At 36.5% G+C, this 27,860-nt stretch overlaps 1 protein-coding gene across 4 annotated transcripts; it reads left to right on the forward strand.

The window, feature by feature from the left end:
* LOC117207217 lies at positions 1 to 27,860 on the forward strand. Of its 4 annotated transcripts, XM_033447208.1 has the most exons (9): positions 3 to 791; positions 10,319 to 10,543; positions 11,311 to 11,888; positions 19,726 to 19,906; positions 21,006 to 21,140; positions 23,163 to 23,171; positions 23,253 to 23,646; positions 24,130 to 24,385; positions 25,834 to 27,860. In XM_033447208.1, the coding sequence occupies exons 2-9, from the start codon at positions 10,321 to 10,323 to the stop codon at positions 26,182 to 26,184; spliced, it is 2,127 nt and encodes a 708-aa protein (XP_033303099.1). In that variant the 5' UTR covers positions 3 to 791; positions 10,319 to 10,320; the 3' UTR covers positions 26,185 to 27,860. The 4 variants fall into 4 exon arrangements, with proteins under 4 accessions (XP_033303092.1, XP_033303084.1, XP_033303099.1 ...); XM_033447201.1 differs by having other exon boundaries at positions 1 to 791; positions 23,163 to 23,646; positions 24,130 to 24,371; XM_033447193.1 differs by having other exon boundaries at positions 2 to 791; positions 23,163 to 23,646.

The raw sequence follows: 27,860 nt of genomic DNA on the forward strand, positions 1-27,860 counted from the left end.
GCCAGTCAGTCCCGGTCCGGGCTTCTTCGCGGCAATATTGCTCGCTCGACAGCTGGTATCGTATAGACGCGCCCGTTCTTTACATACCACGTTTAACGACAGCTCAAACAATTTCACTTGTCATTCATGCGTGTCAATGGTCAGTCGTCGATCACGAGACAAAGATCGGCGATTTAATTGGAAATTTAATTTAACGGTCGGTGCCCATATTGCAGCGAAAATCTGATGGTCCAGTGAAATTTTAAGGGTACCCCAAACAGTGAAAGTTTCCAATCGATTGGTATACGCCAAACAAATACGGTGACTGTTTTGGATAGTTTGTTTTTTGGAAAAATGTTCCGCAGTGTTCGTACTCCGCGTTGACATCAAGAGCCGACAATCGGTGTGCATAAACCGATTTGTTCGCGTTTTGGCGGGAATTATTCTTTCAAAAAATTATTACTCTCTTGCTCTTTTTTACAATTCTTTAAATTGGGCACTCGAGTATTTTTGTTCTAGTGTAAAGTTTAATCAGAGAAAGTGTGACAGAGAGAAGTATCATTTCCTGGATTAGAAGTGATCATCGAGCTGTAAATAATTTGTACGATCTTTGATATAATCGTAACACGCGGTACTTGGACCAGAACAGAGGAGGCTGAGGATGCCTGAGGCGGAAACAAAAACGTAGAAATCGCGTCGCACCGGCCACGAGGATCCGATTGATCGAGATCGCGCGCATCCGCAGGCTCTGAATAGCGATGCGGTTGCATTCCACGGCAACGATAGTTCCGCATAATCACTGACACTCTGCAGTGAGTACCAAATTATTTTCTCTTATTTTTATTTATTCTATATCTTCCTTTTCCGATATTTTTTTTCTTTCCTAGTTTTCGATTATTTCTGGCTAACAACGGAAATGATTTGTAAATTATCAAGGACATCTCCGCCTCGCGTCCTTGCGTCAGCTTATGGACGGTGCATTAATTCGCTCAATGAGCATAACAATGTAAATGCAGTCCTCAATCGGATACGCCGACCCTAGTACTATAATTTCGAAATTATGCTCGTTCCGCGATGAAATTCTAATTCGGTCGTATTCCGGAATTCTGATTCGCAGGATATTACTCCTTTAGCCTTTTATCTCGGTCTGATTTTAAATTGGTTGGCTCGTAGGGTTTGTAGTTTGGATTTGCGAAACTTTAAAAATAATCGCGTGTAGTTCGCAAAGAGTATAACAAGGAAGTAATCAGATATTCCTGTTAGCTCCTATTACGAGACAGAAACAAGTTTTTCTTACGGTACAGTCCCACGTAAATAGCGAATCAACCTCGTAAAATATTCATACGGACAATTTTTTCACTAATCTACTATTATTTACAATTAGAAGCCGTCAATTGAAGAGCTTTCTGGTAAAACGAAGTCGTAATGGCGAATTGATTAAATTGCCTTGGAAATTTTAGTTCTGGCTTTTTAATATTAGCTACGTTTTTCATAGTATTTTGACAATCCATTCATTAACGTGTATAGTAGAGCTGTCTTACACGATTGAATTAACTGTGTCAATAAATTCCCTCATATAACACATATACATAATTTACTCGTTATAGTTTACAAATATAAGTTTCAAGAACTACAAATCACCTGATCATCCAATTCTAATAAAATCTTATTCTATCAAATGTTAATTTTGTTTTCTAAACGAAGATTCTATGGTATACGATTTCTACCGTAGAATAGCTACTCTAAGGTAGTAAAATAATTTTATGTGCACGCTTAAACAGAAAAATAGGAGGGGAGATGATATATTTTTTTTTAAAATACTAAGGGTCTTTGATAACACACTCTCGTGAGTTATCCGCTATTTTTCAATTCTTTATATTTTCAGTTCAACTCAGCTATTATTTTCTTCTTCAACCACATTGTATTAAGTCCTTCTTTTCAAATTGGAAAGGTCTACAAAAACTGATTATCATAGTTTTCTCATTTTATTTCTAATTTGTAGGTTGTGACTTGTAAAATTTCGCTAATAATATTAACGGAATTGCACAAGAAGTATCCGAAGAAATTCGATAATGTGTGGAGAAGATTCCTAGTTCGCGAAATAGCCGTTTTTCCCTGACCTCGAAACAACGCGGAACATAGACAGTGCGGTTGCGTTTGGCCGAATGGAATTTGGCACGCACGTACTTGACGGTGGCTCGAGCTACAAAAAGTATCGATGCATCAAGGCACTCGAAGCCGTACAGAGGCCGTCCTGAATCTTCGGAGACGGCCAACGAAGTGGCCAAAGCCACGTTCGACCGATAATGTGATCGCCGATGCAAACCGGCCGCGCCTAATCTTTCTCGACGATACGACAGATCGGTTCTCGGTTACTTTCTCGCCGGTATTCGTAACCTACTTTTCGACCACGATGCAGTCACCCCATGTGCCGGTGCCAACAACTCGAATTAGAAGGGTTCTAATTCGCTAGAATTATCTTGGAGCTGATGTCGCAGTCTCTGAGCATTCAGCTTTGTCTGTTTATAATTTTGGAAGTTGATACGTGATCCTCGGATCTTCGGTTGTATTTTTGTGTTCCTTCTGGTAGGTAATTTTGAAGAGAGAACTCGATCGAGATAAAAACTTTTTGATGAGAAGTTGACTCGATAGATGCTGGAATGCATTCGATAGGCAGAGAAATATTTTTGAAACCAGGTTCACAATTCGCTAGAGTTATTTTCTCCAAATTTCTGTTTCTTCTTGCGATTCGCAAGAATTTATCGAGATGAAAACTTCTTCAGAAAGACAAACTTTCAGTCGGCGATTATACCGTACATTTTCATTTCTCTTTGCAAATTCCGAAGAGTTCGTCGAAATCAAGATTTCTTTAAAAACACGGCGGCTCTTCATCGATGCATCAAATCATCCAATCGGCGGAGAAATTTTTCTGAGAACTAATTGTTTAATTCACTGGAATTATCTTTGAACGCATCGTTCGCAGCTGCATACTTTATCTGCTTGCGATTTTAGAAATTAGTACACGATCCTCCGATTCACCTGTATTTTTATTTTTCTTCGGAAAGTCCGAAGAGTTCATCGAAACCAAGATTCCTTTGAAAACAAGTCGACTCTTTGTCGATACATTAATTCATCCAATCGACAGAGAAATTCTCTGGGAACCAGTTTTCACCTGAACCACCAAATTCAGAAACGTACGCGTGTACGTACATGGATCAAGCCATACGTTTACCTCTTCTCGTCTTACCTGGCAAAACGAAATTCCTGTTGGGTGGATCGCGCATAACCATCGTGAGAAACGGTTTCAAGGTGGAGGCCAGAGTCCTTTTCAAGCCCCAGAAGAGACAGGGAGCATTCCTTACGCGAGATAAAGAAGCATAGAGGAACGGGAGACACCGTGAAAGAGTGGGCGACAGAGTTTCACATGACCGAGTTAGAGCATCCAGTTTTGCCGGGGGCATGATACTCGTGACACTAAATATCGTTTTCACGTAGGCTGGTTGATTGCTCGACAGAGAAGACCTAATTGGCCAGAGGTCACAATCATGAAACGTAATTTCATCCTACTAGAGGTAATTGCGGGAATTGCCGTTCCCTTGGCTTCGCGAATGCTGCGTGTGATACTTCGAATTGAATCTCGAACGGCTACCGATAAATTGCGCTATTCAGGAACGTCTATTGGAGTTTCAGGAAGTTGAATTGGTCGACCAAGTTCTTCGATGACATTCGACGCGGGGGAAGATAAAGATGGATTGAAATGAAAGTTATTTTTGATTGCAAAGTTCAAGCTAATACTTTTCCGGAGAAGGTGAAACGAGCTTAGAATTATTATGTGCTTCGTGGGTGTCAGGAATTTAAAAAATATCAGGTTTAGAATTTTCGTACTTTAACAAAAGTTTTTCGTTTACGTAAAACCTATAAAAATAGAGGAAATTACTATCGATGTAATAGTAGTTTCGAATGAGTAACAGAATTAGCAGGAAATGCAGAGTGGTTTTGATGTAGATTGAATTACGATTAAGTCTTTAGTTGGTGGTCTAATTATTTTCTTAGAAGAAATGTACGTATACGTTTCCTGTAGTATATGCGAAAATTCAATTACTTTATTATATTAAATTCTTTTTGTACTATCCATAGAATTTAAAAATACACTTCCTGTACTTTGGAACACTATGATTATACAATTATTTTCAACGATTATATGCTCGTTATTCTACATATAGAAATTATAGAAAGTATTTAAATATTCAGACACATCTTTCTATTTACCATAAAAAGCTGCACCAACTCGTATACCAAAGATATCTTTAGCTTGGAGGATATTGCTGCTAAAAATTTAATACGCGTTTATGGCATTCAAGTGTTAGCTATGTACTTCTACAAGCTATCCAGTGATGCCTTTCGCGACCAGGAGAAATTGACAGAGATCGCGTGATTCAGATTTATCGCACCTTTCGTAGCCAAGCTTTAAAATAACAGTAAAAAGCCTAACAAATGTCCACTCTTTAGAATGTTCTTCTTTCGCGTTTTGATATTTTATTAGAATAGTCATAGATCTCTGAAAAGAATTTTATTTTGTTGGTACCGGTTGACTCTCAGTTAGAATAGGGTCAGGCTTAGCAGATATTAACGTCTTCCTCGATGATCTCATGTGGCTTCGTGACGACGAGCGTTTTTTCTGACCTTGCTCGATGCTACACACCTCCCAGCATTCCAGTCTAATCGAACGACACACCTCTCACCGCTGCTTCTCGTAGTCCATGGACCGGCATGCTGGTCATAAACGTGTTCCTCTATCCGTGTGTGCTGCGATCCACGTGATTAGGAAGCGGTGGCTTTTAAACTTGTATTGCCTCTTCGATGGATGTTTTCTTTTTTAACATTTCGAGAGGAACATTTGAAGTTTTCAGGAGGAATCCTAGGCTATAAACTGGTCTTGATGAACCTCGAGGTATTTTTTTAGGTGCTCTATCGTTTTAACGAAAGAATTCGAATCCTGAGCGCTTTGGACTTTCGTTTTTTTGTCTATTTTTTAAATCCTTTAAAAATTTAACTTTCTTCTACGGAAATGGAATTTTTTACGTTTTCTTTAGATAATCTATGGAAAACTTAATTTTCTACGAAAATAGAGTTGTAAGTTTTCCTTTAAAAGTTTAAAGTTCTTTAAAAGTTTAGCTTCCCTGAAAATAGAATTTTAGTCCTTTCACGCTTCATTGTACTTGCGTGCACGCAACACTGCACTTTAGTAATTCATTTATTAGCTAAACTATAGATCTATTTCTTTTCGGTAAAATTGACTCTCTTGAACAGTAATTTATTAGCGAATAACTTGTTGATAATAATAAAAGTGAATAGAGTAACCATTAGTTGTTGGTTGTAATGTATAGCGTATAGACTTCTCGTTCAGAATTTTAATCAGTGAAATACAATAATCAAGTGATTTGTGATTCATAAATTTGTAGAATTTCACCAGTTTTAGTAGTAAACCTGTTACTATTATACGAGAAAGTTTTATTGTGAGACTACAGATTTATTCAAATTTGTATATATGTGTTGTATTTTGCGAATACAGTCAAAGAAATGGGACATAAGTAATATTATAATAAAAATATACTTTGGATATTTTATATATTTTTGTATATTATATGTATTTTCATGATCTTGAATTCCATAACATTATAATGCATAAATGCCAAATGTTTTTATTATTTTTCTTAGTAACTGGAAATTTACGATTTGTAAGATTTCTGCCATAATATTAATATAATTCTATAACATAATCCAATTTTCAAATTGCAATGCACACCATGTCTTCTTTTTATACAGAACTATATTATCAACGAATAATAAAAGAACTTTATTGCAGACTAAAAAGGACACAGTTGTGAAAGGATGGAGAAAATAGAATAAGAAATACATGTTTCTTCTCTAAAAAAAAAAACTAAACGAAAATCTCGAGATATCTGTCCAAATTCCTGCGAAAGTAAATCCTTTTTATGACATTACCATACAGACACGCGCGATTCTGCGGACTTTCTTCGGCGTAACCTACTTCCGGCAGAAACAGCAGGAAGAATGACGTTCACATCGAGCTAAAGAACCGAGTATAATGGAGACAAGATCTTCAGACTGGTTCCTTCGAACGACATTGTTATCAGTAGAAGGAAAATTAACCTGGTTTCCGTGACTTTTTCTACTTTGAATCTAATTTCACTTTGTCCAAGCGCCACTTAAAACGTTACAACCATCAAACTAATTAAAATTGCTGGTATCGGATTCCTTTTGTTTTTATTATTAAAAGTTACTGCTTTACAAGTTATTAGTAATAGAAATGCATTTTTTAAAATGGTCTTATAAAAAAGACGTAATTTTTCTTCTTGCATAATTGTACTACATTATTACTGACGAAATTTTACAAGTAACAAGTTTCACGCACTAACAATAATAATAAATTTTGTTCTATAACGTTAACAGGTTTGATTCTAAACAAAAGTGTTTTTGTTAATATTGATATCCATTTTCATTAATAGAAAAGCATGATTACATAGAGATATTTATCATCGTTATATAACTTTAATTATAAATTAATTATATACAAGATATTTAGGCATACGTATGAAAGACGATCTTTAAGTGCTGTGATATTAAAATATTACAACACTTAAATACTTTGAAAGAATGATTAAATATCCTGTATCAAGTTTGATACAAATATTTTTCTAAACTCCCCGGTAGCCAGATTTCCTTGAAATTTTCACCTCGCTAATTATTTTCTTCATTTACTTACGCAACTAACGCATTAAGATTATTGCATCGGTTCTCCTTAGCGATTTCTTACAAGGATAACCGAAATTTTCCGCCTTATAATATCGCACGTTGCATGAATATGATGTTAACAGTCTCGTAAATTTTCAATATGAAAAGGTAAGACCTACTCTACGAACATTTGAGACTCATAAGCTTACAAGAACCTTTCCAACCTTCCTCATGCTATTTTGAATACATACGAATTTTGGAAGCATTCTTTGCTTCCAAATTTCTTACTTTCTTACTCCCGCTATTCCCTTGCTGCACTTTTTAGTGTACCAATTTTACTAACTATTCTCATATACTATTCAACATTCTTCTCTGTGCAACCTACAAAAGGCAAGAGGGAGGAGCGGAAATTTATTTGTTAATTGCTACCCCTCCACTATAGACAAGATCCGTATCTTGAAGGGTAAACAAATAAAAATTTATACAAATCTTTAGCATAAAAGATTGGGGTTAGGAGGAGAAGTAGAAGGAGGTGATAACTAGCAAGACAAGTGATGGAAGGCTTGAGCAGTGGAAGGGGTGATAGTGGTCGTCAGTCGGAGAAACATTCATGTTTCCTTACTCCAGCTATTTCCTTCCTGCCATTTTCAGTGTACTAATGTACTAATATAGAGGAGAAGGTATTTAGCCGGTCACTCGGAGGTATAAGAGATGGAAGAGATACATATTTACAATTTTTGATCAACGAGATAAGGACCACGAGAAAGTAACCGAGGCTGTGGAAAGATTTCACGAGCCATTCGCTTCATATTCGCGTGTTTCGATTCGTTCCTCGCTGGGATTCTTTTCTTTCTTTTCTTGGAAACCTCCGCGATCCCGGTAAAGTCTTTCCGCCAAGAAATTGCCTCGAAGAGGCCTCAGCTTGACTGACAGCTCCAAAGTGAAATTTCCTCGTCGCGTAACAATCGTTGAAAATTTCTGACTTGGTGAAAATCCGGTAAAATTACGAAGTTTACGTGATATCGACGATAAAAAAGATAATAGCACGACTTGCGCAAAACTTGGGAATTTATGCAACTAATCGTTGAACACTTCATCGTTTTTAAAGAGAGAGTTACTCAACTTGGGAATATTGCTCTCCACGCTGTTTAAAATACTTTTAAAGTTATTTTTACTGGCTCGTATCTTCAAATTGTTCGTACACTCCCTTAACATGTCGATTAGTTAATTAGTGAACGTGATTTTCAACGCGATGATCATCGATGATTTTCGTTACTGAATTGTTTAGAATTGATGAAAATAAGATAAATTTCATGGACTGAAAAATGTTCAGCGATGTGAACGATTTCGGTGGAAATGTCGAACGAATCCTTTAAAATTCGACTCGTTTCCAATAATAAATTAGACCACAGCCGCACGCGGAATAGAAAGTTGCAAAGCGGAGCCGAGTTGAGACGAAAGAAGAAGCAGAGTCCGTGGCTGAATACTTGGAACTTGAAACGAGGAAGAAAAATCATGATCTGCCCGGTGTCTCTTCACGTTATCCTTCTTTCATACCATCGTTGACATTTTACGTGAAACCAATCAAGAACTTCCTTCTTCTCGCGATAATAACTTCGTTGATTAACGATCATTCCCGCCATTCTTCCTCGAGCACGAGGATGTAATAATTCGACGCGTACGACGCTAATTGCGAGAGCTTTCATCGAGATTAAGGCATTGCCACTCTCACTGACGAGAACCTTACCTCTGAAACGAGCCGAGGAAACCAGCCTTTCCTTCCACCTGTAATTTCCCTTGCGTTTTCCTTTTTTCTTTTTTTTTTTTATTTCCTCTATCTGTCTCTGTCTATTCGTCGATTCTTGTGGCATTTTCCAGTCATTTCGTCGTCATCTCTCAGCCAAATTCATGGAAGCTAACTGTTCTAGCCTCGTTTGCAGGGAAGATGAAACATGATATAATAGGATAATTAACAGGTTTTAAGCTAGTATTAAAAACTAGAGAGATAAATATCATAGCACGAAAGAAAAATAGTATTGGTGTATGGCGTACCATTCAAAGCCGAGAAGAATCAAATAAATAAATGAAAAATAAAAAAGAAACATGATAAGTCTTGCGCAGAGAAGCGATTTTAAAATTCAATACACCGTCAAGTAAATTTTGTTTTATCTGATTTCAGGATTAAATACGTATTCCTGCTATCCATCTATTCCTGAATATTTGGAAAATACTGAGTATCGTGAAATTAGTTATGATGATTCTATTGGTTTCATGCAGCATACTTGTTGGATTGGAAAGCATCGAAATAATAGAAAATTGTTAGACGACCTAGATAGTTGGTTCTTCATCGATAAATTTGGTTTCCAAATTATTGAAAAGTGAGAGAATTGAGAGAAGTAGATGATGCGATCTTTAATCTTCCTCGACTGTTAAATTTATGTTTCCTGTGCCTTTTATGGCACTATTTTCGAATTTAAAATCACACAAATATCCGAGATCATCTCTCCACCTCTGGTAAACTGGGACAGATCCAGTGCATTTTAATGAATAGTTTGCTCGTTTCATTTTACCGGTTGTAAAGTTCGTTCCGTTTCGAGCCTCCTCCTGGGAGTAGAGATCGAGACGGACGATTAGCGCGAAATTACCTCGCGTGAAAGACTTAATTGGATGAATTGAAGTGATTCTTTTTTCGGCTCGTTCGATCTTCTTTCGCCTGGCAGAAGCCTCGTATAGAAAATTCTATACTTTCCCCGCGGATTAATGAAAAGTATCTTAACAGAGAATAGACGTTCCATCTCACTTTCCTTTCATCTTATTCGAATGTAAATTCTATATATGTACACATATCTTCGATTAAATATCCGTTTACGCATGTGCATATCTTGTCTACTAATTTATCGATAATATTAGTAAATTAAGAAATCACTAGTTGTTGGTAAAAATTTGAAAGTGCAAAAATGCAGAGAGTGTACATAAGATACGTAAGCACAAAAATATAAGTAACGCAATTCGTCCACTTGGGCCCCATGTCTTTAATTAAAGTGGCAGAGAAGAGAAAGTTTATAAAATGAAAAGTATGAAAAGTATAATACATGTAGAGATGGTATCTATAATTTTACAAATTAGATCTACATTTAATTAAAGAGCGAATAAATATAATAGTACTATGCAATAGGTAATTATCATCAATATGATAAAAGATTCTTGATACAAAAGGTTACTAAAATTTATAGTGTCAGTATCAATTCGGCTTTCTTTTATTCGCCACTGTATATTTATTATTCATATAATCAAATATCCGCAGTCTACTAACAGTTAATAAAAAGAAATAATTTTTCGCAGAAACTACAAGAAATTCAAACCTGAAAGGATTGAAAAGCCTCTTTTAAGTCTGGCAGTAAATTCTATACTTTCCCCGTGGGTCAATGAAAAGAACCTTGACAGAGAGAATAGGCGTTCCACCTCACTTTCCTTTCATCTTATTAAAATGTGAATTATTTATATCTTCTGTTAAAAAGGCACGCTAATTTTTCTCTTTCCTTTTCGCATAGGTATTAAAAGAGACGTTGTCTTTTGATTTCAGAGATGCGAAGCGAGGTAGGAGAATGGCTGCCCACCTGTGTAGGTTCTCCGATATGCATCCTGCTGTTATCTTGGTCTCTTCTGATTTATCAGAACCAGCCATCCTCGGCGAAACGGAAGATCGACGTGTTCACGGTAGCCATTCTCTCGCAGAGTTTGGTTCACCAGCTTGGATTGCTGTTGTACGCCATTCTTACTCTCATTCGGCCAACTAATCACTTTGGAGGTAATGAAACAAGAAGTTACGCATCTGTTGCTCTATCATTATTGTAGGAAGAGAAAATGATAGGAGTGTCTGAAGAGAAAGCGATTGAAAGAGGCTTGAGAATAGACAGGGGCAATCTTATCCCTTAAATGCATTCTTTCTAAATATAATAAAAGCTTTGGAAACAGGTAATTGATGCGTTGGAAACTCGGCAAAATAATTCTAAAACTCGTTCTAATCTTTTAGTATTCTTTTGTGTAGGAAACTTTTATTTAGAAGCGTGGAGCAAAGGAATCTTTTTATTGAAATTATTACATTAGGAAACTTTGCTTATACATTGTACGATTAATTGGACTGTAAATACTTACACAAAATAAATTAAATACACGAGTTATGTAAAAATGCACAACGAAAAAGTACAATTTGTATGATTTTTTTAACGTTGCCTGTGCTTTCTACACGATAAAACAATTTCGTAAGGTTTCATAATTACCAGTGTCACTCGAGCACCAGGGAAGGCGTTAGAATGAAGCGAAAATGAGATGGTAGTTAATTGGCTACGAGCAGTAGAAAGCAAATTAAATAAAGTAAGGGATTGAGGAGAAGGTGTAAATAGGATGAAGTAAAAATGAGAGAGGATTTAAATATAACACGTGTAAGTAGGTACGTGTGGTAAAAGAGGAAGCATAAGTGAAAAGAGATAAGATTTAATGTAAACAGAATTTTCATTCCTTGACTCTTAAAGTTGAAATATTAATAAAGTACATAATTATTATTTTATTTCACAGAATTCTGCTCGACCCTAGTCTGGATGCTAAACTCATCTAGCATCCTTCAAGAACTGACACTGACCTCAATCGCAATTTTCACCGCGATAAGCATGGGCGACGAAGCATTAAATCTTACGAAAAATCATCTTAAGTATCATCTGGTCAGTTTAAGCGTGATCAGCGCTTGCGTTGGTGTCACTGGAGTCCTCAACTTCGAACCAGATCTCTGCGTCTTCCTAGCGCAGGAGATCTCTCTGAAATATGGAATTTTCATGAATTCACTACGGTGTCTGTTGACAATGACGACTGTGATCAGCCTACTGATGGCTTTGGTCAGGAACATCTGTCGTACACCGAAAGCCGAGTTGCTGAAATCAGTGTCAGATCTATCGGAAACGAGTTCGAAGAATTCTTCAGGAGCCTTCGAATGCCATCCTCAACATTGGGATCCTTCGAGTGGATCGTGCACCAGTGGATCCACTAACAGCAGAGCTTGTTTACGAAAGAAGAGGGTCCAGATAGACGAAGCTAGCGGAAGATCAACGATTTACAGCATTCTCTTCGTTTGCTATGTCTTCCAATATCTTCCAGTTTTGGTAAATATCATTTTGCTTTACATTTTATCTTCTTTTTTTCATTTGTGTAGACTCGGGTTAATTTCGCTGCGTATCTTTAGTTATTTTAAATCTAATTGTAACTTTTTTAACGTTAGAATATATGGTACACGTATTTCAAAAGTGACGCAACTCAAAAATGGATTTCAGAGAAGGCGAGGAACTATTTGAAAGCTTGCAAAAATATTATTTATTGAACGTTTATTATTATTGACAAGGAAAGCAGTTTTCTAAAATAAGAGTATGATTGAAATATAGAAATTCAAGAATTGCAGTAGAGTTAGGAATTTACAAATTATAGAAAGTTCTGTCTGATTTGATAAGTGATATTTTTCAATTTATCTTTCTATCGACCGATTAGTAGCGTGAGTTGAATTATTGACTGTAATGGGAATGATTTCGCAATGGGCATGATTTGACTTATTTCCGATTATGTTATTTGTCACGCGCTATTAAAGAACTACTTGAGATTACACGAGCAGATCGTTGGTTTAATTCGCTCATTAAATCAGCCTGGTAAATTGGTATTCGATTATAGAGATCGTTTTATAATGATCTACTTGTTCGATGACATTTAAACATATCTTTAATTTCTAGTTATTATTGAATTTATTAACATAATTGAGCCAGGAACATTAAAATTATTAGATTATTTTAAATAGCAGGAATACTTCAAAAAATGTTTTCTTTATATTCAAATGGATTACAAAAAGGAAAGGGTACCCTTGAAAACCGGAACCTAGCTCGAATTCCCTTCCTCCGGAAGTGAATGAGTCTCCGGTATTATTCTCTTCCTCTCACACCGGAATTCCGTTCATCATTGAGAAAGTTAGCACTTCAGAAAGGGAGACAAATGACCGAGACTTTCCTTTCATATCGAATGCATGTATGAGTTTTTATTAAATTAGATACAAAATTATATTCCACGGCACTCGAAAGAAATAGGAGTTTATATTCTTGGCAATCGTAAAAAAGCGGAGTATTTAGTTTCCTTGAGAAGGAAATTCCAGCAATAAAAGTGCACGATACAGAAGTATCGAAACATAAAAAGCGACAATGAGAGGAAGAACATTGGACTTTAAAACTATAAATTCTGGTAGTGGAAAAGCGATGCAAAGGCAGGGAAAAGGAGATAGTAATAATAAAAATCAGCGTTAATGGTGCAAGAAGAAGAATTTCAGCAGTAAAAAAGAGAATAGTGCAAGAAGACTGAGGAGGAATATTTCATAACGATAAAAAAATTTTAAGCAGAACAAGGTCACCAAGAAAAAGAGACAGTAAAAAGAATAATGTTAAGGATATTAAAGAAGTAGTCTCACTAGAATAAAAGAAATCATGTAAAATCATATCAATAAGGAAATTCCAGCATTAAAAAAGCGGCACAGGAACGCGAGGAGGAGCAACAGAAAAACTAGTATCATTACACACGACCGATAATGTACAAGTATATTCGAAAGTGTGAGCTTAATATGGATTACGACCTCGATATCAGACTCGATTATGATTCGTTGGATGGCAAGCTTGTCGCTAGAGAAACTTCTCCTGACCTTACTCATTAATATTTATAATCGCTCGTGTGACGTATCTCGTTGATTATTGCAGCGACCAACAGTGAATTAGGTTGCTTCGATCCACTCATTGAAATCTCCTCCTTTCCTCTCTGTCTCTTTCGTCCAGAAAAAAATCGTTTCATTCTATTTTTCATAAAAACCGACGAAAAATGTTTCGTTCTGTAAAAACCGATGGGATTTAAAAAATATATTTATAAGGTATAAAAAAATTTTTATATTAATTTCTCGTTAAAAATCTTCCATAATTTCATTTTCGAAGTCTGACTGCTACTAATAACGTTAATATGTTAATTCGTAACAATTTATTGCTGTCGACGAATATTTACGTTGTTCCGATTTTACTTTTCTCATTAACTTTTACGATCGTATCTCTCCGAATGATTTTATACAAATACTTGAACGTTGCAATGTAGTGCGTTACATAAACACATCCACGATATTTAGTGGCCAGTACATAAATGGGAAACGCTTACGCGTATACTAATTACTCAACTAATTATATTGTAAGTTTTACTTCTATTTCTTTCTCTGTAACAGCGTATTTAAAAATACATTTCTCGTACTTTTGAAGCACTATTATTTTCTTTTTGCTTTATATAATAAATTTCACGTTATGTTTTAAAGTTCATTGATCTTTATATTTACAATACAATAAGATATTATTACAAACCTTTACAATAGAATTATATTACAATGTTTAATAAAATCTATATTTAATACAGATCGGCTTCTAAATCGATAGTTTCAATAATAACTACTGGATTATTATCAGGAATTATTAATTAATAGTCATAAACCAAATTACATTAAATTTACCATGATCTATTAATGTACTCGTCACTGTAATCTATTATAAAATAAGTGTTACAAGTGTATTATTTCCATGTCAGAATTCATCACGCTCTCCAAAACGAACGTGAAAAGAATTCTAAGCGCATCGATCAGGAAATATTCGGTTTCACGATGACTAGGAAGCATAAGCGATTACCAGGCGACACTGGCACAGAATAAACTCAACTTTCAGACCTTCGGTCTTTTTACTCGCGTTGCACTTTCCTTTCAAACACCCCGCGCGAAGCAAATCGCTGTCAACCGAACCGACCTCGATCAACGAGAAAGCCAGAGATATATTCGCTCGAATTCTACGCGAGTCGAACACCGTGACTCTCCCGCGTTCTTCGTCGAACAATTAAAAGGCAAGCTACACTATTACTCATAAATATCCGGCCACTTTGGTCGATTCGTAGTAACAATAAAATTTTATCAACAAATTAACGATGAATTAATACTTACTATGTATTTATGGTATTTATTATGGCTTCAAATCTAGATTACCTGTTAGAATGATAGCAAAAATATGTTTTACTATTTACTATATACTCGTATGTATGTATATCTACTACTACATACATATAGCGATTCGCGAAAGTGTATTTGAACACTGGAACAGTTTATCATTTCCAAGGATGTTATAAAATTTATCTAAAAAGATTTAAAGATACGAGATTTCTGTGAAATTTATTATGAAATACATATTTGTAGAGAAATAGGATAAATGAATTACTCTTTGATTATATCGATAGATTATATAGATAGATTATTTATATGAATGTAATAACATGTCCATGTACTCTTTTAAGGAAACGTGAATGAACTTATTATCCAAGCTATAGTCTTGTTACGGTGTTAATGATACTACAGAATGCTTCGTATAATATATACATGAACATATTAATGAATATATTAATGAACATACTAATGAATACACATATTCATAAAAGATTTCTACAAGTGTCGGAATATTTTTGTGCGTTACTGTAGCTATGCTGATTGTAAAGGATAAATCGTTGTAATATGATTCGTTCGTGATCTTATAATTAAAGTGTATCTTGTCAAATGTAAGCAGGTATCTAGACTCTTGAGCGATAGCGTAAAATGCTTGGAAGGCTCGTTCAGGATTCAACGCGAATCGCCGTTGAAATTGATTGGAGAAACTCGCGTTGCTCATGGACAGAGACAAGATAATAGTTGCGAGATAAGAGGAAGAAGAGAGAGAGAAGTATACGACGCGCCCCTCATTGTGGAATCGCGCGAACCGGGGCGATTCGCTTGTGCAGCACGCGTGCAACGACGCTAGTTACGTGTTAAATATACGCCACAAGCCGAAAGTACGCCAACGAGTATTCTTCGAAAGATTCGGAGCAGAAAATCTGTTGCTCGAGATTGCGTGGGTATTGTAATTGTCGAGTAATGGAGGTTGAAGAGCAGGGGCGTGATCGAATTATAGGGAACGAGCTTTCGATCGTCTTTCTACCGAAGCTTTCTTTTTTATTTTGTGACAGAGAGAAATTGTAGAGAAACGGTTTAGAATATTTTACAAGAAATATGGTAAATGTTCGATATTGCGGCGAAGGAGGTTTATAAGGTTACTTTATTATAATTTTATCGTAATTTTAGAAAACAGGATTCTATTTCACGAGAACAGCAAATATTCTAGATCATATGATCGTTATTGACATAGTGAAAAGCATCCTGTACAATACTACTAATACTCCGGAAATAATACGCAAATGCCAATTTCTTTTTTCTTAACCAATCAACTATGGAAGTTTTCAATCAAACTATGGAACTATGGAAGAATCAACTATATAGTTTTAAAAATCTCTCATTGGGTTAGGTCATGGGGTGCGTAAATAAACGCAAGCGACGACGAATACACTCGTCAAATGCAGTTAACTGGTTAATTGGGTTGCTTATAGTCGCATCAACTACTTTAACCATTAGCGACTATAGTAACTACTCAGTTAGCCAGTTTGTCAGTTTATCAAACAATTTATCTTTGTTATTGTTATGTTATAGCTTGCTAAAGTATTGTTGATTTTGAGGCACGATGGTTTCTGTATGTCGAGCAGTATAGGAGAGGATATTCTACTGTAATCGTCTGGTCACAGTCGTTGGAGATGAATTTTTTGATAATATGTACAAGTCGGTGATCTTCGTGTGGCCTTTCTGAATCTAGACATAACCTGTTCTATTCTTGATAGCTTTAACATTAGAACGACTAAAGTTGGAACGACGAGTTTTTGGTTTTTTGTTTCTTCAGTTACTGGGAACATGCAGATGATAATTATTAGATAGCAATATTAACTTGGGATTAATCCTGCTAATGAGAAACCAGTTTTCGATCGTCTTTCTGTTGGGGCTTTGCTTTTATCTTCTGATAAAGAGAAATTCTAGAAGAGATTTAGAATATTTCCCAAAAAAATATGATGAATTTTACATATTAGCTTCAGCGCTAGAACTAGAAGATAAATTCGTTGAAACGATGAGTTTTTGATTTATTTGTTTTGAGTTATTGGTTTTTCCAGCCAATGGAAACATACATATGATAATTATTAATTATCGAATTATCGTACAGGAACAACTAGATTCTTAAATGGTCCGATAGAAAGTCTGAACATAAGAACAATAAACCAAATAAGGATGTTCGTAACCCTGAAAGTATCATAAAAAGCAACGCGATTTATTTTCTTCATTTTCTTTCCTCTTCACAGAATCACGCGAAGGAAATCTTAGTTTCCCGGGTGAAATTCGAAATTCAATTATATCGTCCATGAAACGGTTTCACTGTGTTAATAGAACGATATTTCGAGGTTTCCCTTTCCACGGGAGAGTCGCTTTCGGTGCGCCCAACGCTACGCACGTTTCCCCTCTATCTAATTAAGGTATACTAGTTTCGATTTCATATCAGTTATTGCACGCGTAATAGCCGCGCAGAATTCAAATCGCTAGAGCCACTCTCTCGCCGCGTCGCCAAATTCAGTAATCTAAGAGAGCAAATTTATCGAGCGATATTTTCGATAGATTTTTCAAAATTATTTTATTTCTTTATTATTTTATTAATTTATTAAAAATGATTTAATGTAATAATAAATTTAGATTGACAAAAATTGAGAAATTGATTAGCCGGATAATATGCGAATTTACATAGAGTTAGACGAACGAAAGAAATAGCAATGAATGTGCACAATTTGAAATTAAATTTTGAAACCGGTCATTTGTAATGATCTGATAAGGCCCTTAAGCATTAAAATGTGTCTTAGAAGAATTTTACTGATTCGGAATAATTTTTGGAACGTTTTCGATATTTCTGTTATTTTTGTTTTATCCGTGTAATTTCATCAAATTAGCCAGTATGCACGAGTGACCACGTGCAATTCATATCGCACATATAATTCCATGTAAATCCAGTCTAGAATCGCGGCGCGATTTCCCAAGCGACTAGAAACCTTTTCTTACGTCGATCCTGTCATTAACTTCTGCACTGGCCGAGAGATACGAAATACGACTATGAACTTTCATTGTTGCGTAATCGGCCACGATTTCTTGCCGCTTTTTCCACAGCTGTTCGCGGTTATATTCTTGTCGAACGTACGAAGGGTCGTAGTCGTATATCTTGTTTTATCCAGTCGCGAACTATTCGACTCGAATGTTAACGCGGAACGAAGCTCGGTGAATATTCATGAGTCGCTCGACCATTCTCATTTTTGCAACGAGTGCTGCGTTTGTTAACGCGAGCTACGTATTTGGAACTGTTTGGTGGAAGGTTGGAAAACAGCGGACATCTGTCTTTCAGAGGATCTCAGCATCTTTGGAGAAGCTCTGTATTCTTTGCAGTTGCGTTTCAACATAAATAATAGATACAACGGAATTTTATTTATCCGATAGGAGAATAAGAAGTGGATATAAAAGTCAAAATGCGAAACGAGAAACGATGCAAGAATATTAAAACGTTAAGCTAGAATTATCTTTTGAAATGGCTATTTTTTATGTATATCCTTTGCCGCAGTAAAAATGTTTATCATTATACACGATACGTGTTGATTCTCAGATTATTTGATAATTATACAACCTAGTCACGCGATCCAGAAAAATAAGAACGTTAGTCTGATTGTTTAGAATAATATATCACATTCCCGCTTATTTTTAGTCCAATTGTATTTTCCTAATATCGAAAAATATTTCCACGCGGCTTGAATAAAACGCGAAGACCTTGTAAACTGTTGTCGGTGTGCATGATTTCTCGCTTCAGTCTTATATGGAATATTCTTCGAACGTTACAAATACTGTCTGTTTGCTGAAACAAGAGCGAAATTGGAATATAAAAATTCAAGGATCGCAGTAGGTTTAGAATCTTGTTTCAACAAAGAGTTCCACTGCAACGCAACCCTGTCTCTCCTTCACGCGCTATTACGCGGAGAAGGTATCGAAGGTATACAAGGCATACTTATTTACGCGCCAGCCACGCAATGAAGAAAAAAAAACGCGCTTCTGAAAGCGCGACCGAACGCAATTTTCACTGCGAGATTTCCCGCTCGCGGTTGGCTAAAATCGAAAGTAACACACCGGCCATATAAGGCGACGCGTTTCGACGTTTCCCTCGTTCCCTCTTTTTCCATCGCGCCCTTTTCTCGGTTTCTTGCTCTTTCCGCGACTGCATTAGCATGGCCGCGAAATTACAGAAGCGTGCGCGTCGCTTGTTTATCGACGCGTCGAGGGCAGACGAGCCGAGTAATTAGCCGCGCGCGATTCCAATTGCATTCCACTGCATATTTCGCTCGGCGAAAGCCACGATATAGCGTTCCTGACACGATTTCTTGGCGAAATCTCATCGATCGAGAGAATAAACTATCCCTTCGTGGCTTAGGAAAATCCTAGAGAAATCCTGGAAATATATTTCTCGCGATCGCACGACGAAATGGAAGTTTCAAAGAAGAATTTAAGTTTCTTAGATGAGATTCGTAGTAGAGGAAAATGCGACAGGGTGAAATATGTGTGTGGAGTGTTTTTCCTATTTTTCCAAACGATACTGGTATATATTATGGTTATACGCGAGAAGAAATGTTGTATAAATATAGATCGGTTGAAGCTTTATTTAAGAGTAAAAATATAACGTAAGACACTCGAGTGGATTTATGATAACAGTACATGAGCACGATCTCGATGTACGATGAGTACGATGAGAGCACGATATGAACACTTCCAAAGGTTTGAATATTTACGCTTATTCGTTTGCTGGAATAACCAGTGAAGGATACGAGTAAGAAAATTGTAGATTTTGAACAAAAGTCAGAAATAAAAGATCGCGTGTAGAAGAGAGAGGGGGATTGGAAGAAAAAGGAATGTAGGAGACACTGGAGAGAATGGACCGTGGTAATAACGTAGAACAATCTTCTTTCTCCTACCAGGTGATATCTATCAAGCCAGGTCTGCTAAGGGATTTCTGCACAACCCAGAATCTGGCGACTTGGTTGCCTCTGGTAAAGGACACCCTGCTGCCGGTGTTTCTGGCGCTGTTCGACAAAATGTTCTGTCGCTACGTGGCGAAGGTCTACACGAAACAGGATCACGCGAGGAGATTATCTCACGGTACGTGATTCTCTGTTCTAATATAAATTGAGTAAAGGTGAGATTTTCTGCAAGCTTATTGGATCACGATCATGCACGGATGTAACATTTTAATCGATTAGTCGTTTCTTTGATAAATTAAATTAATTTAATTGCTAGACGGGGGGCTTTTATGCATTTATGGGGGACTTGAATATGTTAAAATGCACAGAATATACGATGGTACATCGTCGATCACAAATATTATTGATATCTAGCAGATATAAATTAAATACTTTTCATTGTCATTAGTTTCTAATTATTTTATTATAAATCTATTATTGCATTTGCATCGTATGCATCTCATAATGGAATACCAAATAAAGTGAAATTTGGAATTCAATAAATGTAACAAGTACGTGGGTATCCTAATGCTGTAGCGTAACTGATAATATAGCGTTATAATGTTTAATAAGTAAAGCAATTATCTTTCTAATCCTTAATTATATAGATAAGAATATATAGATCTACGTAAACATCTGCAATCCAATTATCATATTTTGTACGAGATCAGCGAGTGTTCCAATAGAATAGAATATCCGACTTATGGTACATCCGATGCTTACAAGAAATCTTGCATCAAGACACGATAGACCGATTTTACGATATTTTCTTGCGAGGATGGTATCGATTGCAGGATGAAAAATGCAACGTGTTGACCCAGAGTACACGCGTGGGAACGAGCTGCATCGAACCCGTAATCGTCAAGGAGAAATATCAGTTACGCGACAGCCCGTCATCTCGCAATCCTGGTAACCGCGTATCGCGCGGTTAATTTCTCTTTTACTAGCGCCATTTATTTGTTCTTCCCTCTTTTTTTTTTTTTTTGCCTCTCGTTTCCTATAAAATAATACTCCGAACGTTTCTCGATCGTCGATCGTCCCGATATTTCTGTCTGCGAAATGATTTATAGCCGGCCAACGTCGAGCCACGACGCTTGATTTCACTATGTGTTTCATTTTTGCGGCTCCGCTAATATAGATCGCGAGGTGAGCGAATTTTGCGCAACGACCACAACAGAAGAGAAATTGACGGCCCGTTTCTAGACGATTTCACGAAAAAATTTCTGTTACGCTTCCAGGCGGCATTGATGGGAAGTTTCGTCACTTCGAGCAGGACGCCGAGTATAAGCTGCAGTTGAACCTGAACCACGGACTCAAGTTCCCCTTGACTAACGGAAGCCTCTACGGCCGGTTGCACAATCATCAGAACAGAGGCGAGTGTACACTAATTTTTCGACACGCTTCCTTTGCTCCTTCTATTATTGCCTCTTCTCTCCTCCTTTCTCTCTCTCTCTCTCTCTCTCTCTCTCTTTCTCGTTGTTTTTAGCGGTAGCTAGCTTATGTAGGATTTCTTTAGTGCTGACATTTACGCTTGTTGCCCATTGACACGCTCTATGTCCGGCTATCGCGATTTATTATATGTTATAAAAACTACAGTTAATACGAAATATGGAAGTATGACACACATATGTTTATAAAAAGTGGGTACAAATGTTCGAATACTTTCGTGACCACAATGCACTTTATATGGTTCGTAGTATAATTTCAAAAGCAAAGAATATATTTTTTAATTATTGTTGAAACGAGGATACGGTTTGTGTATCAAACTAATCGCGATTAAATTAATTTACGAAGCGTTAAGAGTACAACTTTTAATTAGAACATTATTTCGATCCTTTTGGAATAGATACTTAGTCGAAATAATTATCAAATTCTTTCCGGGCAGAATAATCTTTTCCGGATAAAAGTCGTTCGTTATTCGTTAAAATTCTGCTTTCTATTTATTCGAGTGTTTCATTATTATTTATTCGAATAATTTTAAAACTATCGTATTATTATTACGAAATTAATAATTTCCTTTACGAATGATAACAAGGATAATTGTTGGTTAATTTTTAAAAAATTGTCTTTACGTGGATGTATTCGATCCGCACGCATCCGTAACAACACCAAATTCTAATACTCTGTCAGAGTACTCCACTTATGTAGTCACCTTATTTACATACATTTCCAAAATCATTTTCCGAAACGATTTAAAAAATTCATTCATTCCGATGAATATTCATTATTTCGAAGCAACTTCCACCAATGGATTCCACTCCTATTTATAGAAATGTGCGAAGGTTTCACAGCCATATTGATCTGGCGAACAATGCCGGTGCTGTTGCAACGCTGAATATTTATTAAAAATTCCTGAATCCTCCGACAATGGTTTCTTGCGCATTATCTGTACTTCGAAAAATCTTTAGAGAATCACGAATTCTCCGAAGGAGCCATTTTATTGGATACCAGGGACAAATAGCTGCCGATAGGCAACTATCTCTCGGAACATGCTCTGAATTTTTGATCGGGAACCATCGCACGACCCGGTTAACACGCGTTAGGAATTTCGTGGGACGATAATCCGTCGCCGATAGAAAGTGCCGTTTCCTCGCGAACGATAGCACAAATACCTTGAATTATGGGCCACTGTGCAAGTAGGAAATCGATATTCTCGGTCACGTTTTCTAGAATTTCTGACGGTACACTTTTCTCCTGCCCTTGAAAATCAATTCTCTCGCACTTTTTCAACCGAGTCTTTCGGAAGACAAACTAAGTAACTCCACCTTTTCTACTAATTTTATAATTTCGTTGCATAAGCACACGAATATCCAGTTCTTAAGAACGATTTATTCGATGAAACGAATTCGTAAGCAGATGACATAAATAATGGTAAACTAAATGGTAAAGAATCATTATTTTTCTGTAATTTTCAATTTATGGAGTTGATTAATAGGGTCAGTGAGTGGGTCAGTCGTCGAATTCTATTATCCTAACTCTATACTGATTTTAATTTAAGAATCAATGAAGGCCAATTAGTGAGATAATGCGTCAAGTCTTTCACACTTTCCCAATTTTTTAATTCTTCCATCCTGACTGTATAATGATCTTAATTGAAGAACCACCGAAGGCCAGACAACAAGATAATACGTAACACAGTTATATTAGAAGAATCAAAGTCAATCTATCTGAAACTGTCGTGTTTTCAATAATTTTCAATTTTATAATTACAGAAATTTATTTTTAAAGAGCGAGAAATTTTATTTCAAAGAGAGAGACATTTATTTTCTAGTTAAGAGACTAATAATTGATAAAATAAAACTTTTCGTGTAGCCCGCAAAGAATTCCTAAATAACAAAATTCGCCGACGAATGCCCTGGAAGGGTAAAAAAGAGACAATGGAAATGATGTTGCAGGCAAAACTGGTACGATAACGATGGGGATACAGCACTACCCAAGAATACAATCTCTCAACGAGGACAATAATTACGCTTCTCTCCCCGCAGAACTCTCTTCCTACGCCAGCTCGACCTTCGAGCCACGCCAAGAAGCAAACGTCGTGGAAACAACGAGAAAGAGCACCGTGGACCAGCAGAACAAACGTCCAAGACCAAATGAGATTTTCCAGGAGCTACCCGGCAGTCGTCGAAAAATTGGTAGTACCGACGTCTTTGGTCAGAATATGGAAAACCTAGTCCAGCTGGATGATCCTTGCAGCAAAAGGAAGTTTACGAAGAGTCTAGATGAGATTCGAGAAGAACCTCCGAGAAGGCACGCAAGGAGCGCGCTTGGCTTGGAAAATTTGATCATTGGCTTAGATAACAATCTGCAGGAAGAGCCACGTTGCCCTAGAATCGCTCTGAGGAGAAATCAGAGCTTCGATCATGCTAGATGCCAATCGTAAACATTATTGATTTCTTTGGAAATTGTATTATCGAGACTCTCTTGCACTGTTCAAGTAATATTATTAGCGAAAGTTTACAACTTACAAGTTACCAATATTAAACAATTCTTAAGCTCTAATGACAAGTTTAGTAATGGAATAAGCGTAGTTTCATAAGACTATTTACAAATGTTTAATGATTATATTAAAGATTGTTTGATATAAATATTAAAAGTTTGAAAAGCTTCCTAGAATTCTATTGGATAATTGGCCTAGCATTATTAGTAAAAGTTTGCGAAGTGCAAGCGGCTGAATGAATCTATAAATAAATTTTATAAATTAATAAGATTATAAAATCACCTGTTGCCTATTTTGAAATATTGCAAAATCGTGCAGCAACTTGCAAATTATCAATTCGCTAATATTATCATTTTCTAAATTATCGTGCAAGAGGATCTGTATAAGAATAGCATGAATACTTTTTATGGAAAATGTTTCAGGTACCATCGACCGGCGCTGGACTCGAGGACGTACGACTTAAAGAAGCAAGATCAGAAGAAAGAACAGCAGAATACTCAGAGAGAGGAGACTCAGGAGGAAGGTGATGGTTATGAGACTTCCGATGATGAGAGCTGCGATCTGGAGAATGGAGATTTCGATACCATGAGCTCTTGCAGGAGTCGAAGCAGAAGCTGTTGCTCCGTTACCACAGTGGCCAACGACGATTTCGAATACTTTCAACGTAAGGGAACTAAGGTAACATTTCCAGAAGCACCCTTTCATACTTCCTAAAGCGTCTTACAATTTTCATAAAGGAACATTTGAGAAACTTACAAACTTGTACTCTATTTTTACATTTTTTTGGGAACATTGTTCCTTTTTCTCTTTTTAATTTTTACCTCGTTTTATTTTCATTGATATAAGTTAGGAAATGAAATAGAAGAAACGTATAATAATCTTTACAATTTAGATTTAGTATTTATATTGGTACAATAACTTTCTTCTTTTCAAAACGTAACTTTTAGTTTCAAAGAGTTTTGTTGTATATTTTGTTGGAGTGCAAAGGGTTGCATTCGAAGTCGTAGTTACCAAAGTCCATGTAACGTTTTCGCTGCAATTTACACATACGTCATTTGAACTGTTAATTTAATTAGTACATCTGCTTTAACAAAATTTCATAGCAAAAGTAACGAACAATGTGTTAAAAGGAACATCATCGGTTAAACTCAAACTCAATTCAACACTTCTAATGGAAGAAAAGGTGCAATTCCTGAAGTGAAAACTATGCTCGTATATTATATTTTAGTAGCCGTAAAGGTGAAACTTGTACCGAATTCCCATGATTTTTTCCATCTCACACCACCGCCACAGCTTTCCATTTATCACGCCAAAGTCGGCAACGAAAATGTGCTGAAACAAATACAGTACTATCGCTTGAAATAAAGCCATTTCTAATGGAAAAAATATGCAATTCCAAAAGCGAAGTAGCTGCATTCTAGCAGCGCGCAATGAATTCGTTAAACCATACACCAGATTGCTATAGTCTTCTCCATTGCACATCACCACCAGCTTTCCATTTATCACATGAAATTCCACGCAAACCACGTTGAATCATACTTCAAATGTGCCGAAACAAGCACTAGCTTAAAATAAACCTCATGATGAAATGTTTCTGATATAAGAAAAAAAATGTATACTCCTAAAAGCAGAGTTCCTAACATTTTAATAGCGCAATGAACGCGTTAAATTTACATCAAATTGACACAGTCTTCTTCATCGCACATAATCACCAACTTTCCATTTATCATCTGAAATTCCAAGCAAATCACGCTTAAACATACTTGGCGACGAAAATTTGCCGACACCAACATTATCATTCAGACCTAAGATACAGCCATTTTTTACATTAAAAAATATACAATTCCAAAAGCGGAGCAACTTAACAACGAACGCATTAGACTTACACCAAACTGCCATAATCTTCTATATCGCACATTACCATCAAGTTTCCAATTATCACCTAGAAGTCTACACTAAACCTCGTTGAAAAATCCATCGCGAACAAACCAACAAAACTATCTCCATTTTACCCATGCACATTGTCGGTGAAAAGTGCGAGGACCATTGGAATTACTTCATCGAGAACATGATTGGCCTTTCATCGATTGCATAATGGAGGATCGTGAGAACGTGCTGTTTTGCAGGTGGAGCTGCTGCCCTCGAAGAGAGCCAGCGAGGTAAAGGTCAACATGCGATCTTTCACGCCGAGGATCATCGAGAACGGGACGGAAGAGAGGAGGAACAATCTGATAGACACGAAGCCGAGCATACAGTCGTATCATTTGAAGAAAACGAGAATAGGTCCTGGCTACTCGATGAACGATCTCGACAAGCTCACAGTCGATCGGAGGATGCCGAATCTTTCGATCGAGAGCTTGAAGAGCACCCTAAAAAATTCGGACGTCAGCTACCTGGACAATGGGGACATCTGCAGGCACGACATTGGCGGATCTGCACCTGACTTCAAGAAAATCTTCGTTACTGAATTTATATGAAAATTCTGGAGGACAGAATTTGTGGAAATTTCTTTGGAAAGAACGATCTGTGTTTTAGTGCACTCTAATTTTCTGACCCATTTTTCGTCTTTTTTCTTTTTTGTTTGTTTTTTTTTTCTTGATAGAATTTGACTAGTAGAATTAAAAAGGATACCAATCTTAAATTTAGGGTGGCATCTTTAGCCTAAATTTAGGCCTGATTACATCATAATCAGGATAGTCTAATTGTTACGCTTGAAACTAACTTCATCAGGTCTATTATATAATACAAATACGCTATCGAAGCATACAGAAGTTAATGGAAAATTTACAGTGCCCTGAGGTGAAGTCAATGATTAAAAGCAATGATAGCATGATAGCCAATGATCTTAGTAAAGTAGGTTGGAGAAGATCTTGGATGAAGTAACAATAGAGTAAAAGACGAGCATAAGGAAGATTGTACAAAGTGTTCATTGTAATATAAGCCAATATTATAATTAATTTCTTTTAAGAAGCTAAGGTATATCTTGTACAAAACAATGGCGAGTCATTTCTGAAAAAAAGCGTAAGACTTTGGCACGAGAGGAATGGAAAGACTGTACAAAGTATTCTTTCACAAAGAGACGTGTTCTTCTTTTAGAAAAATTAGGACTGATCTTGCATTAGAAATCTTATATATAGAATCGATTTTGTAAAATGTACAGAATTTTTCTTTATACAAGAAGATCGTTAAGGCTGTAGAAAAATTTGCTCTTTTACGAAAGCGGGGGTCGTGCCTAAGTAGAAATCGCGAGGTAATCTCCCGCAGTTCCTCTACGCCTAAGATCTGGAAAATTATATAACAACCACACGGAAGTAGCCGGATTGGAAAGTTTGCAAGAATGTAGCCAGCCCGGTTAAAGAAGATAATTAATCCAATTGTCAGTTTCTTGTTTTCTCGTTCGATAATTATTGGCTTTTCAAGGTTCGAATAAATACAATCAGGATGCGGAAGGACGCGTTTAAGTTTTTCCAACAGCTAATTACCGATATTTGAACGAGGATAGATCGAAGTTCGATTTAAAGATCGTATGAGAGTGTGTGCGCTATATAGAGATACAAATGGAAAGGAAAATTAATTAAATTGTGAGTTTCCTATTTTCTGCTCGATAACTATCGATTTTCCAAAGCTTAATATAAATAGAGTGCAAGAAGATTCCTTTAAACCTTCGCAGGTTTTCGTGTAATTGCCTGAATGATATTCCAACGACGATAGATTAAAACTCGATTAAAAAATCGTATGAAAGCGTGTACGCGATACGGGGAAACAAATGGAAAGGAAAATTCGAAAAAACTGATTTGAAACGGTGATTCTGCGTTTTAATAGAACGATACATTGCGGTGCGTCATCTGTCCATAAATCACGACCGGCCGACGTAATAACTTATGGGTCTGGAATCGAAATTGCAACGAGGCTGAGTTACGATCCGTATAGATACGAGACAATGTCTAAACAGAAATGGTGTAAAATATGTGTAAAATATGTGCTCCCGTTGTTCCCACAATCCCGTATCGGCCATTTACGTAACGCGAGATGTTTTTGAAAACAACATGTCCAACGCCTTCGATTATTGTATAAAGATCGTTTTGTATATATCTTGTACATTTTGTACGGTATTATTTAATTCATTAAATATACATATATGTGTACGTGGCAA

This window comes from Bombus bifarius, unplaced genomic scaffold (genome assembly GCF_011952205.1).
Source record: "Bombus bifarius isolate JDL3187 unplaced genomic scaffold, Bbif_JDL3187 scf7180000007966, whole genome shotgun sequence".
Taxonomy (NCBI): domain Eukaryota; kingdom Metazoa; phylum Arthropoda; class Insecta; order Hymenoptera; family Apidae; genus Bombus; species Bombus bifarius.

Bases quoted from the DNA above. Each gene is read 5' to 3' on its own strand.
- LOC117207217 (XM_033447193.1), top strand. From the start codon at position 10,321: ATGCGAAGCGAGGTAGGAGAATGGCTGCCCACCTGTGTAGGTTCTCCG. The intron at 19,907-21,005 runs GTACGTGATTCT...TTACGCTTCCAG, and splicing joins CGCGAGGAGATTATCTCACG to GCGGCATTGATGGGAAGTTT. The intron at 21,141-23,162 runs GCGAGTGTACAC...ATGATGTTGCAG, and splicing joins GCACAATCATCAGAACAGAG to GCAAAACTGGTACGATAACG.